This window comes from Lathamus discolor, chromosome 3 (assembly GCF_037157495.1).
Source record: "Lathamus discolor isolate bLatDis1 chromosome 3, bLatDis1.hap1, whole genome shotgun sequence".
NCBI classification, from domain to species: domain Eukaryota; kingdom Metazoa; phylum Chordata; class Aves; order Psittaciformes; family Psittacidae; genus Lathamus; species Lathamus discolor.
In genome coordinates this window covers 133,193,709-133,206,994 of record NC_088886.1, presented here as the reverse complement: position 1 = coordinate 133,206,994, position 13,286 = coordinate 133,193,709, and the positions used below count along the sequence as shown (strand labels likewise).

Here is a 13,286-nt window from a genome sequence, read left to right as displayed (position 1 = left end):
TGGGAGCAGGGAGAAGCAAAAGGAGGCTGAAAAATTGCCATTTCCTAATAATATAGTTGACAGAACCTTCTGCAACTTTCCGCATCTTCTGTGCTCGTATCAAGTACTGTGCCCCATTTACATATGCTCTACTGTATTTGATGGCCTGTAGGGAATGAGTTAAGGGGCTAGTAAGACTCTGGGGAGGACAGCGATCAGTGGTCAGATGTGGTTATCCTTGATCCTTCAAGACATGCAAAAGAAATTAACTCTTTCAAAACCTATGAAATATTTAATCTTACACACATCTTACGATCCACTATCACATAGTACATACGATACTCTATTTTTTTTTTCTTTCTCTCTTTCTCTTCTATTCTCTGGTACTCATTCTTTGTGTTCCTTCTTTATTTATAGTTGGTTTTTACTTTATTGAAGATGCAGCAGTCAGAGAAAAGGGAACACAAAGCAGCAGGTTAACATGACTGTAGCAAATGCCGACAGATATGCTTGGTACAATTTTAAGAACAAGAAAAGTTAAGAAAGAACCATCCATAGAGCTATGTGAATTGGGTAAACATGGGGAAATATTAAAACTGCACTAGAGTTAGGTGCATAAGGTAAATGTACTAAATATATGCAATTCCATTACCTTTCACTCTAAGCAGTAACAAATTTTCTCCAGCAAAACTTAAACTGCTTTAGTTTTGTTCTTTGTAAAATTCATATACAAAGATGTTCTCAAAGTGACTGTGAAAGCTGTGTGTGGTGTTGTTCACAACAGAAATAGAGTTTAAATTCACTGGTGCAGATGAACCCGTTCTTGGGAGTGTGTTCTGACATTTTGGACATAGAAATTGTCGCAGATTTCTCAGGCCTTGCCCAACCCAGCACCTCTGTGAAGGTAGCAAATGGTATGTACAGTTTATGTTTATCTATGTATCTTGCACTGAAAGAAAATTCTTGGCAAGGCTCATCATTCTTTCCTCATGTGCATCTCTGTATTATTTAACAAGTAAAAGTAAGTATTGGATTCTGTGCTTATTTATGCTGATATACATATTTAGGCCAGCTTTTTTGGGATAAACTTGCAGTTCTGACAGAAATTGCAAAGGCATTTCAATTTTGTGTAGCCAGTATAGTGCAAAGCAGCAGAAAGCAGCAGGGTGAAACTCACAGTATGGTCTGGGGGATGAGTGCTCCTGCCATGAGGCAGCTGTGGTACAAACTTGACCTTGTGCCGGTGGTTCTATCATGGAATCATAGAGCGGTTTGGATCGGAAAGGACCTTAAAAATAATTCAGTTCTGATCCCCTTGCCATGGACAGGGATGCCTTCCACTAGACCAGGCTGCTCAGAGCCCCATCCAACCTGGCCTTGAACACTGTCAGGAACGGGGGATCCACAACTTCTCTGGGCAGCCTGTTCAAATGTCTTGCCTTCTATCTGAAGCCATATACTTCTCCAAATGGTGCACCCAAACTGTTTGGCAGGTGAGGTGGCATATCTCGAGCTGCCCAGGTACATCAATGCTCTAAATGGAGCAGCTGAACAAGGGAGGACAAAAGCAACCTTCCAGGCTGGCCAGCATGACTGTACCTGCTGTTCCTCTGTTCTTCATCACACAAATGTTTTACATCTTCACATTGTTGTGATATCATTATTAAATCAATTTGTTTAAAGAAGAAAATCTGTACGGTAGGAGGAGGGGCAGGTGGAGGGGGCAGTGAGTGCTTTGCTGGCTGCATGTCATGTTCTAAAAGGTCAGTGGCTCTTGTCGCTGTGCTGACCAGTTGCTAGGCTGCCATGGATTTCTGTGCTCCTTTCCCCAGCAAAAAGGACCTCGTGATGTGGTGCAAGGTTATAGTAGTGCCTTTTTAGTAACCTCACCCACTCCTTTCTGCTGGCTGAGCAGACTGAGTAAGGGAGATGCTGTTTTTTCTTTAGATAACCTAACTGACAGGTTATTTATCCTACTAGATTAAACCTAATGTATTAACTTGGGGAACAGAGTCACTCTTTAGTGAGCTGTCAGGGCACGCTAGGTAACTAAGGCTTTCTTGGGGATCAGCAGAATTTGTTGCCACCTTCACCCCACTTACATCTTCTTTAAACTCTTGGCAAAGCACATTTACTTAATGCTTGAGTAAAAATTATCTAGCAAAGGTTGCAAAGTGCAAGAGCTCTTTTATGAGCTTTTCTTTTAGCCCAGCTTTCCTTTAGTCATCTCAAGCAGCAGGAACTTACGTGCACATCCAAGGTGTGTTATAATAACTAGTGCTGCCAGTGGGCATCAGACCATACAGTGCCAAAGGTGGAACAGATATGCAGTTAGAGTCTTATCCTGCACCAGAAAGGTTAAGAAAAAGGTACAGCATGAGAGTAAGCCAAGGTAAGTTTGGGAAGGGGAAGTAAGAGTTGCTCAAAGTATGTGCTTTCTGTCTCTTTGACTTCATTTGCAGAGTCTGTGATCTGTGCTATCCATTACATGCTTAATTAGAAAACAGCACCAGGGTTTAAGTAAATCAAGTTTTCTAACCTCAGAATAAAATTGCCAGATTGATGTAATAAGTGTTTATTAGATATGTGCAGCAACAAGAAAGGTAATTATTTAACTTGCCTATCACTTCAGTGACTATGACAAGCACAGTACTCACCCTGAAGTGAATGTGAAGTCAAGATGAGGTTTGCACTGGTCCTGCTAAGGGGAGGCTGGGTGCCCTATTTCTGTGTTGGTTGGACATTTCTTATAATATGGTTGGTTTTGGTTGCTTGTAACCTCATTAAACATTTCCTGTTCGTGTGTATGTTGGCAGGCAAGGTTCTGAGAAAATAACAGCAAGTAATCATGTAACCAAATACCTAATCTATGTTTGCTTAGCCTGGTATGTCATCAAATATTTCCCAAGTACGTTAACGTACAGTTAAATGTGAACTAGGGTCTCAGGGCCAATCTGAAGCTTGTCTGGGAAGCAGGGCCAGAGATCTAGGCTGAGGTCATGGCACCCAGCTATTGCTGTCTGTACATTAAAACTAGTCAGGGCTCTGTATGTGGAGGTTGTTGACTCTGAAAAATTTTGTGTACATTTCTGCTTATGGGAGGGTTATTGTTATCCCTCCTGGCATTCTTGGAACTTCCCCCTCCACCCGTAATAATCAGAATTTAAAATGAATTCTTCATCCCTCCAGAAGGGGCAGCGAAAGGTACTGCTCAGATCTAAAATAAGAAACCCTGCCTTGATAAGACTACACAAATGTGCTGCAGATATATGTCTGAATTGCTCAGGATCCCTCTTATATATCATCTCCTTATGCAAACTCCTCCTAACTAACTGCTTTACTTGTGATTGATAGGAAACCTTCAGCAAAGTAATTTGTACTTTTTCAGCGTCCTGTTAATTCATGTGGCTGTGCTGGATTCTTATGGGCTATTCAATCATTCAGGCATTTGAATATAACATATTAAACTTGCAATAATACAATAAATCCACTTCTGAGGTCCTTAGTGTTAGATGCAAAATGTGGTGGCCACATGATGCAAAGCACTGGTACTTGCTCTACTTGTTCAAGTGAATTTGGCAGGATAATATAATACGAGACTTGATTGCCAAATCAGGATATAACCTATTTCAGCCTCTCTGGCTTCATGCTAGACTGGATATCAGCTTTTTCGTGTCTAGGTCAAACGCAGACACCAAAAAAAGTATTGAATTTTATTTTCCATCTAAGTAGACAGGGATGTGGTGGTGGTTTGTATCAAATTGTACTGCTTGATAATCTGGACACTCACTGATCCAACATGAAGAATCATATGATTGCTGCCTTAGCCATCAGATAACTTGTTGATCCAGTATTTGCATGTATCTAATAAGACAGCTGTTGCTGAAGCTAGGCAGAAAGGGAGATATAACTGATCCTATTAGTTAAAAATAAAAACTAAGTCATTAGTTCATATCAGCTGACTCAAAATGTAATATAAACCCCACAAAATTGTTTGTTGCCTGGGTGGAATCAATACATGAGATGTGTGGTCTGCTCACAAATTAGCAGCACATGCTGGAATGCAAATACAGAATGTGCGTGTCAAATGGCAAGTTCATGGATGCGTCTTCTGTATCACGTGCCTGGCACCTTCTAACTAACTTGAATGCAAACATTTTCAGCCTCCCTCACAGATTTTGTTATACTTGCCTACACAACATGTGCTTTCTTCTTTTACTGCATTAGCCAGGCTGTTCCTTTCTACCTCAGTTTGTCTGTGTTTGTGTCAGGGAGTTTGTTTCAGACCACAGAAGGTAGACAAAGAGGGTTTGGGTACACGCTGGCACTGCTGTGTATTTGTCCTGAAGCAAATGGGTAAGGTCAAAAAATGCACTTTACGCTTCAAGCAAAACATCACAAGGCTTGTGAAGAGGCCAGGTATGTCCTCGGGGTCATGTGAGTACCTACAGAGGCTGCTCAGAAAGCTCTCTCAGCTGCAGCAGCATGTTCTGCTGTGTATTAGAAAGTTGCATCAAAAAAGGCAAACTGTCCTGGTCTCCATTCTAGAGCTTTCATTGATCTTTTATGTATGTATACACCCTAGCAATTGAGTACTTCAAAGATGAGGTTTGAAACTGTAAACTCATTTGGACCTCATTTGCTTTGTGTGGTTTTTCTAATCAGCTATAGGAATGGACTTCTAATGACTGCATCCAGCTGGGACCCCTTAAACTCACTTAGGAGCTGCTGTGCCAGGTTTGGTGACTGCTTACAAAACCTCTTGTAACCCCAGCTGTGAATTCATGTTTGATCTTTATGAGCTGCTTTGACCATTGCTATCTAATATAAACCGGAGCTGTATCAGCTGTCCCATTTAAGATGTGACCTATTCTTTATACAGAGAGTGAAGCATTTATATTGTTAGGCAGAGCAGAGCACTGTGTATCTCTCCAAAGAGCCACAGAAGTGACAACGAAAGCAGATTATCTTTTAGATAGAGATTATCTTTTTATCATACCTGAGCTCTCTTCTAGTTCATTAGTGCAGGTTATATCGTAAAAACACTTCATGCTGCAGGGAAGATCCTTATTGTGCTAGACTCCATATGAACACAGAGAATAACACAGACTTTGGAAGGCTTTAAGATGCAGTTTAACTTACAATGAAACAGATGTTTATGACAAGGAGGGAAAAAGAATAATAAAGACAGCATTAGTACATGTTCTAATGCTTGTCATGGGCATTGCTTTGGGCTCTGATTTATTAGAGAGCTTTATACAAATATTTGCTTACATATGAATCTTAGCAAAGCCTATTGAAGAGAGAAAATAGAACAGTAAATTTTATTTCCAAACAGTATACAGCATTTTTGGCCTAAAGTAAAATGTGTTGTCTAGCACAGAGGCAAAAATAAATGATACTTGAGGAATACGTAAAGACCTAGAACAGGTAGTTAATGGTAGCTTTTTTTAGTTTCTGTAACTGGATGGCAGTATAATATAGTTTTGCCATCTTTTGCAGATATTTTTATTCACTGATATTTTTCAAGGACATTGTTTCAACCCTGCTCACCTTAAATCACTGCTCAAAAGCTTTGACAAGCACATATCTTGTTGTGAGGTTATGAAAGGTTCTTTTTGCCATTCTCTAGGATGTAACTGCTGGGCAAATTACCCTGAAATAAATGATACCGGACAGAGGACCAAATTCTAATGGCACTTTTGCTTCCAACAAATTCTGTAAGCTGCGTTTGAAAAAAAGCCCTCACCTTTATGCACTGAAGCTAAAGCAGTATGTCCTAGCCCAGCTGCGCAGGTTACCCTGATGCACTCTCTGTTTTCTCTCATCAGATGGCCAGTAACCCATGTGCTGGGCAGCCAAGGCCTGTGCTCGGCGTGCTGACCCGAATCAGTCCCTGCCACTAAGGCAGGGAGGAGGGAGGAATCACCCCATCCTGTGCCATGGCCTCGCCGCGGTCAGCACAGCACGCTGGCCCCCCCGATGGAGGCTGGGGATGGATGATCGTTGCCGGCTGCTTCCTTGTCACTATCTGTACCAGGGCTGTGACGAGGTAAAGGGGCTGCTTCTCATCTTTCTGATCTGTTTGTAGCATTACATTATTCTTTTTTTTCCTTTTTCCTTTTTTTTTTTTTTTCATTTATTTTTTGGTGTTTTTGTTTAGGAGGAGGATTTGGGATCTTCCCTGATGTCCCACAGCTGCAGGGGTTAATGTTATTCTGGCTAGGTACAAACCTCTCTCTTGCTACGTTTTTAAAGGCTTCCTGAAATCCCCAAGGTTGTGGGGGAGGCTGAGAGATTATAAGCCTTCTGGCTTTAGTCTCGTCTCCTCTGACAGCTGCTCTGTCTCTCGGCACCATCTCCTTGATTTCTTATGGAATCAAAGCCTGGGGCACGCAGCATTATTTCAGGCTCTGGTGGTTTGGTCAGGGAGGGAGAAATCGTGTAGGGTCTCTTTGGGTCTGCTGCATCCCTCTGACCCCAAAGCCATGCTCGTTTTTACTGGTCTCTGGATTTCCTTGGCTCCTGAGTCTGAGAAGCCTGTAAATACCCGCTTCTCCTACTGCAAGCATTTCAGCTACTATCCTGTCTGAGAAGGTCCATGCCCTAGAGAGGGGGCCCCTTTTTGTACCCCTCTGGTATCTGAAATATGCAGAAAACATTTTCTCAAAAATACTTCTTAAAAATAGAAAGAACAAGAATAGACTGCTGCCCTGCATAAGCATAATGTATACATCTGGGGTGAGATGGCTTCCGCAGTGACTTTGATGTCGGCTGGAGACAGAGGAGCCTGGTGTGTGTGAACATGGACATTTAAGCTATATTAAGCAGAGACAGAAGCACCCTGGTAAGTGAGAAACACTGAGACAGTGTCTTGTTGGACAGTCAGTATAATGTAAATACAGTGTTTTCTACCTACATTTTACATTTCTTTTAAAATAAAGTTGCCATGTTTGGGGATCTAAAGTCTAGGGTCTTGAAGTCAACGGCATAAAAGGGGAATGGAAACATTCACACAGTGTTAGTTTATGTATGCAAAGGTACTAATTACATAAAAATACTAGAGATTTCCTAGCGGATTTAATTCCTTTTTCATGTGTGAAATGTTTTACATCCAAGAAGTCATCTAATGGCTGGCACACATCTAGAACATCTACAAGGATGAAGAATGTGAAAGAAAAAGGCTGAAGACAGTGGCCATTCATTGCAGGGGGAAAGGGATCTCTTGCTGACCCAGAAACCAGAATAAAACTATACAGCTTTTTAATCTGTTCCCTTGCAGAGACAGGTAGAAAGTAAGACTCATTAAGCAGAGCAAAATAATCTCTTCTGGAAGCATTTTAATAAACTGTTGGAAGGTCTATGGGCTCCTGCTGTGTTTTGATTTTCTGTTCATGAGGAGTTGCTTTTACTTTGTACTTGTGCGTCCATGAACACATAGCTATAGGGATGTAGGCTCTATAGGCCTACTATGCTGGCCCTGCCCCACCAGTTGGTGCAGATGTGAATGCTGCCATTAGCAAGCAACCAGGTCAGTGAAACATTGGGGAGCTGGGGCTTTGTGTACAAGGGAAACAACATCATAATGTGGGCTATAAACTGCTGGTGATAATTACAACTTCAATTTCACATTAGTTAAAAAAATAATACAAGTGTTAAAAAGTCTAATGTCAGATACCACAGTGAGAAACATGGTATTATAATATTCAGAATCTCTCTGGAGTAGTTATCTGTCTGAATTAGGTTGTAATTTGGCTTTATTGTCTAATCCCACTGGATTGGGATAACAGTTGGATAGCAATTTGTGACTCAGTTGTTGCCAGTGCAAAGTAAGGATTCTTCTCAAGTTGAATCACCCTAGCCTAGGTGCCTTACACAGAGTACTGTTGGAATTATTCAGCTTGCACACATCAATTCATATCTTGCCCCTTGTGCATTAAAGTAGACCTTCATTTCCAATATCCCTTAGAATTTTAAAAATGTTTAAAAATGTCTCCATCTCTTTGGGATTTAGACAAACCATAGTTCTGATTTTCCCAGGAGATGGAGAGGACCTTCTAGTGGGTACTCTTTACACCTGAAGAGCAAGACTGGTGTTTTCTGTGAGGCAAATATCCTATGTTCAACAAGTTCATGTTTTCTTTCCCAGGTGCATCTCCATTTTTTTTGTGGAGTTCCAGACATACTTCGGGCAAGACTATGCCAGAACAGCTTGGATCCACTCCATTGTAGACTGTGCTACGATGCTCTGTGGTGCGTATTACACTTTTAAGACTAGTATGGCTGCTTTTTCTTCAGCTCCATCTGGTTTTAGGATGTTCACAAGTTGGTGGAGTCAGCTGGGAAACAGATACTGTGGGCTCTCTGGGGTATGGTATATTCAAGCTGCTTCCTCCAGCATGGCTTTGCAGGAAGGGAGTGTCTTCATATTGCAGAAAAATGCTACAGAAAAGAAGTAGAACTTTGTTTTGCCAAATGATCTAAGTTTTCAGAAATGTACTTTTGTCGAGGTCTAGTGGGACAAGCCATGTTCGAGATCTGCTAACTGAGCAGTTCTTTCTCTTACCTTCTGATTGGAACCATACTTGAGACTTAGTACAGGATATATGTCTTGCCTTCAGACCAAGTCACAGTCTTCCTCCTTTTAGCAAACTTGTATGTTTACAAGCAGTCTTTTCCCTTAAAAGAAAATTCAGTGTTACTAAAAATGACATGTATCAATGCAGTAGTTGTACCCAATTTCTCATCCTGTGTAAGAGGGTTAATCCATGAGAATTGCTACAAAGGCACAATGACACAGCTGGAATGAAACACAGCAACTCTTCTTTGTCAGCCAGGTTATATTTTGAGTTAAAAAAGAGAAATAAGGATAACCTTGCCCTGGCATTAGAGGTAGGAGAGAGGGAGAGGGCCAGTGATGATACCCCATGGTAGGGGCATGGTGATCTGGGAGCCATCAACATTGAAGAAGTGCAAAAAGGGGTAGAAGCCTTGGAGATGGTCCAAAATGTGTGAGACCTCTCCTGGTTGGTGCTGATGCAGAGCCCACAGGGCCAGGGAGGAGTGAGGAAGGACATCTGAAGTTAATGAGGGCTGAAGTGCAAATTCCAGGTAGAGGATGGTCTCAGTGTTGTAAGCATGGAGTAATGAAGAGTGTGAGCTGTCACTGTGGCCTCTCTTGGCCCCCAGAACTGTGAATGAGTTGTGTCCCATAATGACTTTGGTGTACACAAATGGCTGCTGAGAAAGCTACTGTAAATTTCAGTTTTATCCTGACTTTCAGGAAGATGATTTTTAGAAGATTTTGGTGCTTACAGCATTGTGATAGGGGGATGTTGGGAGACCACTCTGTGCATGTGATCATTGTTTTCTGCTGCCTGCTTACTGCTTCCTTTTTGGTGATGATGGTTGCAATGAACTGTGTGTGAGGACCTGCCATTAACTACCATATGTATTTGTTCCTTTGAAGCCCCGCTTGGGAGTTTGATCAGTAATCATGTATCCTGCCAAGTTGGCATCATGTTAGGAGGGCTGCTTGCATCTACTGGACTAATTTTGAGTTCATTTGCCACCAGCCTGGAACATCTCTACTTATCATTAGGAGTCCTTACAGGTAGGAGGCATTCAGCCCCTTTGTTCTTGCCAGCAAAACAGCACAGGAATGTTAAAAATAATGGTCCTTCCTTTCAAGAGGGGCGATCTCTTCTCCATAGCATTTGCTACCACACTATTGAATGGAAATACTCAGAGTTGTTCCCTTCGTTGTAAAAATAGAACCTGCGAGGGCTTCAGCACTCAGTGAGTCTCACACAGCCCAGGTGCAGCACCCTGAAAAAGCAACTCTTTTGTTAGAGAGAGGACTATGGGTGAAGTTCTGAGATGCTGGGAGGTCAGGAAAGACTGCTGTTGCAGGTGACACACAAAAAGTTTTCCTTTTTTTCCCCCCCTGTGATCTGGGAGGAATTTATTGTAGTAGGAGCCCCAAGCTGTCCAAAAATATTTGCATATTAAAAAAAAATTAATCTAAACATAAGAGTAATCAGGCAAAGGTGCACTGGGTGAACACTTGGTTCCTCAGCTGTGCACTTTATTTTTGTCTACATTATATTCCAGTTGAAAAGCAAACAAAGTGCTGGCTGGTAGTGTTGCTGTAGCAGCTCATTCAGTTGTGTTCATATGGTGATAACAAATATCTTTGCCTTGTCTCCCTGTGTTTGTTGCACACAGAGGAACTTGAGAGGTGCCCATGATCACACTGACATTCCTTCCTCATTAATACTGATCTGGTAGCCACGGTGATATAAGCCCTTGTACTTGGTCTCCTGCTGTTTATTAATGAGTTGGTGGAATTACTGCAGTTCACATGCTGCCACAGCTTATTTGTTTCAAGAAAATAAAAATCCTTATAGTAGTGCATGTCACTCCCGTGTTACAGTGTTAATCTTTGACAAATGTGTTCATAACAAATAAAAAGGCTCCTTATAACTCGAGAGACTGTGCCACATACCACGCTAATGCCATCAAGGCTTCCTTTGTGAGAACCACAGTGAATACTGAAGTGGAAAAGTGATTGCACTTTGTACATGAAGTTGTAAAGAGCCAATTCTACAAGCAGTGAACTTCCAGTCTGTGGGGACTGATTAATGGAGAGGTGAACTCTTGGTAAAGGCTGGATGTGGTGCCCCAGCCCAGAGAGGGGGTATGATCATAACTGGTGACTGTCTAAGTCCATAAAAGCTTCAGGACTTGAAACTGTGAAGAGTGAAGCAAGAGGTGAGATACAGAGTGTCCATAAGTAGCAGAGTTTCTTCTGAGAGGCACAAAAATGTTTCCTGCCCCAAGCTTTGCATTTCCACTTTTCACAGGACATTTATTACTATTGACTTTTTCTGGCATATTTCCTCCACCAACTCACAAAAAAAAAATAAGCAGTGTGTATACCAAATAGAGTGTGATTTTTACAGCTCTCAAGTAATGATGTCCAGCTCAGGGCTGCTCCTCTGGCTCCACTGCCCACACAGGTCCAACCCCAGCTCTCTGCCCTGCTCCTCCCCTTGCCTCTTGAGAGGTGGCAGAGCTGGCACCCATTGCCCATAGTCCTTCTAATCCACTTATGCTGTCTAGGCAGGCTTAGTGTCCACCCCGTACAGTGTGGCCTTTGAGGAGGACGTGGCAAGCTGGTTACAGCACTGGGTGATTATCTCCTGTATTGGCCAGTTCTGCCAAAAGCAGTGGGGACTGTTTTACCCTTAGTGCAGGATGTGTTACAAAACCCGAGTCAGGAACTCATTTCTGCAGCTCATTCAGAAATACACATTTTAGTGATAAGGCAAGCATTTGATGATTAAAATCTGCTCCCTGGTTCTGCAGCAAAGACCACAATCTTTTTTGCAGTCCCAGAGATGGATCTCATTTGTTTACTAATGGGTGTGGCTTCACTTTCTGAGGCTTAACCCCCCCCCCCCCCCCTTTATTTGTAGGCAGGGATTTAAAATGGCCAGGATTCCAAGCAGCTGCTGCATGGAGTTTGTTTAGCTGACTAAAAAAGGTTTATTGTAGAACATTAGTAACAGAGACAGACTCTTTGTACTGGGTTTCAGAGACTTGAAAATTCATGTTCAGGGTTGCAACAGACTGAAAAACAAAGTGGTACCTCATCAGGACACTATATCCAGTGCCAGTATCTGTGCAGACCCCAGGGCAATGCCTCATCTTGCATCCAGAAGAGGCTGACACACCATCTCTCTGATGTTTATTGATCGTCTTTGGTCTTGTTATTAAGTGAATCCCACCACTTCTTTCTGAGTCTTGTTATAGTGGATTAACGATGATCCATTAGGTTTGTCAAGTCAGTGACTGACATGGAAGAAAGGAGTCATCTTGGTTTCTCTTCACACTGTGACTGGGCTGCAAAATAGAGGATCAGAAAAAGCTTCCTGTTTTTTTGTGCTAATGAAAGTAGTTTGCGTGGTTTAAGTTAATGTGTTCCATATGTCGTGCTTAGTATTAAGCTATCTGCACTGTGCTTTCTCTTCTAGGTCTTGGGTTTGCACTCTGTTATTCTCCAGCCATTGCAATGGTGGGCAAATATTTCAACAAAAGAAAAGCACTGGCGTATGGAATAGCCATGTCAGGAAGCGGAATCGGTACCTTCATCCTGGCCCCTGTGGTCCAGCTCTTAATTGAGCAGTTTTCCTGGCGTGGAGCTTTACTCATCCTGGGAGGTTTTGTTTTAAACCTCTGTGTCTGTGGTGCCTTGATGCGGCCCATTGCTCTTAAGGAAGACCGTAAAACTGCTCCTGAATTTCTTGAACAGGATTATGTTCCCAAAGCACAGAAACGAGACTTAAAGCAAATGTCGATCTGTTCACCCTTAATCAAAGTGTGGTCTCACGAACGTTTATGCTACTGTTCATGGAAGGAATATAACTTTTTGCTGATGCCAGGCTTCATGGTGCTGGCAGTGTCGGTTTTATTTATGGCATATGGCTGTAGCCCTCTTTTTGTCTACCTAGTGCCTTATGCTTTGAGCGCTGGAGTGAGTCACCACCAGGCTGCCTTCCTCATGTCTATACTCGGTGTCATAGACATCATTGGAAATATCACCTTTGGATGGCTAACAGACAGAAGGTAATGCCTTTTGGCTAAGCAAGTGTAAGCTTTACCTGGTGGGAGGCTGGTGCAAGTGAGGTATAATAGACATAAAAGTTAACATTATGGATTTTTTCTGTAGCATGTGTAACTTGAAAAATCCTGAACCTACAACAATAAATAAATAAAAGAGAAAAAAACCCTCTCTCCCCCCAAAAAAACCCAAACAAAAATCAAACAAAATACCCCAAACCACACCCCCCCCCAAACCCGCAGCACACAGTCCAGCTTTCAAAAATGCCTACTGATGTTTTTGTTAAAAATGCCTTTAATGTTTCTATCTCTTCTGAGTTTGTTTAATTCTTTTGCATTTGATAGTGGAAATATAACTCCTGCCTCTGAGGTATGATGAGCATGATCCTCTGTTCTTATTTCCTAGAGGAACTCACTCTACTTCTTCTGCCTTTACAACTCTTGTGTGCTGCTGGAGAGACACAAAAGTAATGGGAAAGTGTCAAAGGTGTGGCCCACCACTGTCGGGCAGATACTCAGAAGAACTGACCTAAAATTGTTATACATTTTCCAGTATGTAAGAACTCACCATGCTTTGTTAGCTCAGCTCACTCCAGACGTCTGTGTTCAGCATCTGTAACATCAGTAGAGACTGGCTAAATTAAGGATTTTTATTCCAAAGGACACATTTTTTTCGGTTATTC

The 13,286-nt window shown here is 42.0% G+C and overlaps 1 protein-coding gene across 6 annotated transcripts in view; it reads left to right on the top strand.

The window, feature by feature from the left end:
• The window catches only part of SLC16A12 (solute carrier family 16 member 12), a 32,220-nt gene that overhangs the window by 16,331 nt on the left and 2,603 nt on the right, over positions 1-13,286 (top strand). For 3 of the 6 annotated variants that reach the window (XM_065671871.1, XM_065671872.1, XM_065671873.1), the window contains exons 3-6: positions 5,811-6,031; positions 8,129-8,232; positions 9,449-9,592; positions 12,018-12,609. In XM_065671871.1, coding sequence (XP_065527943.1) covers positions 5,922-6,031; positions 8,129-8,232; positions 9,449-9,592; positions 12,018-12,609 — 950 coding nt within the window. In that variant the 5' untranslated portion in view covers positions 5,811-5,921. Of the gene's footprint in view, positions 1-5,810; positions 6,032-6,668; positions 6,827-8,128; positions 8,233-9,448; positions 9,593-12,017; positions 12,610-13,286 lie in introns of those variants that run through there. The other 3 variants (XM_065671876.1, XM_065671875.1, XM_065671874.1) reach the window with 3 other exon arrangements.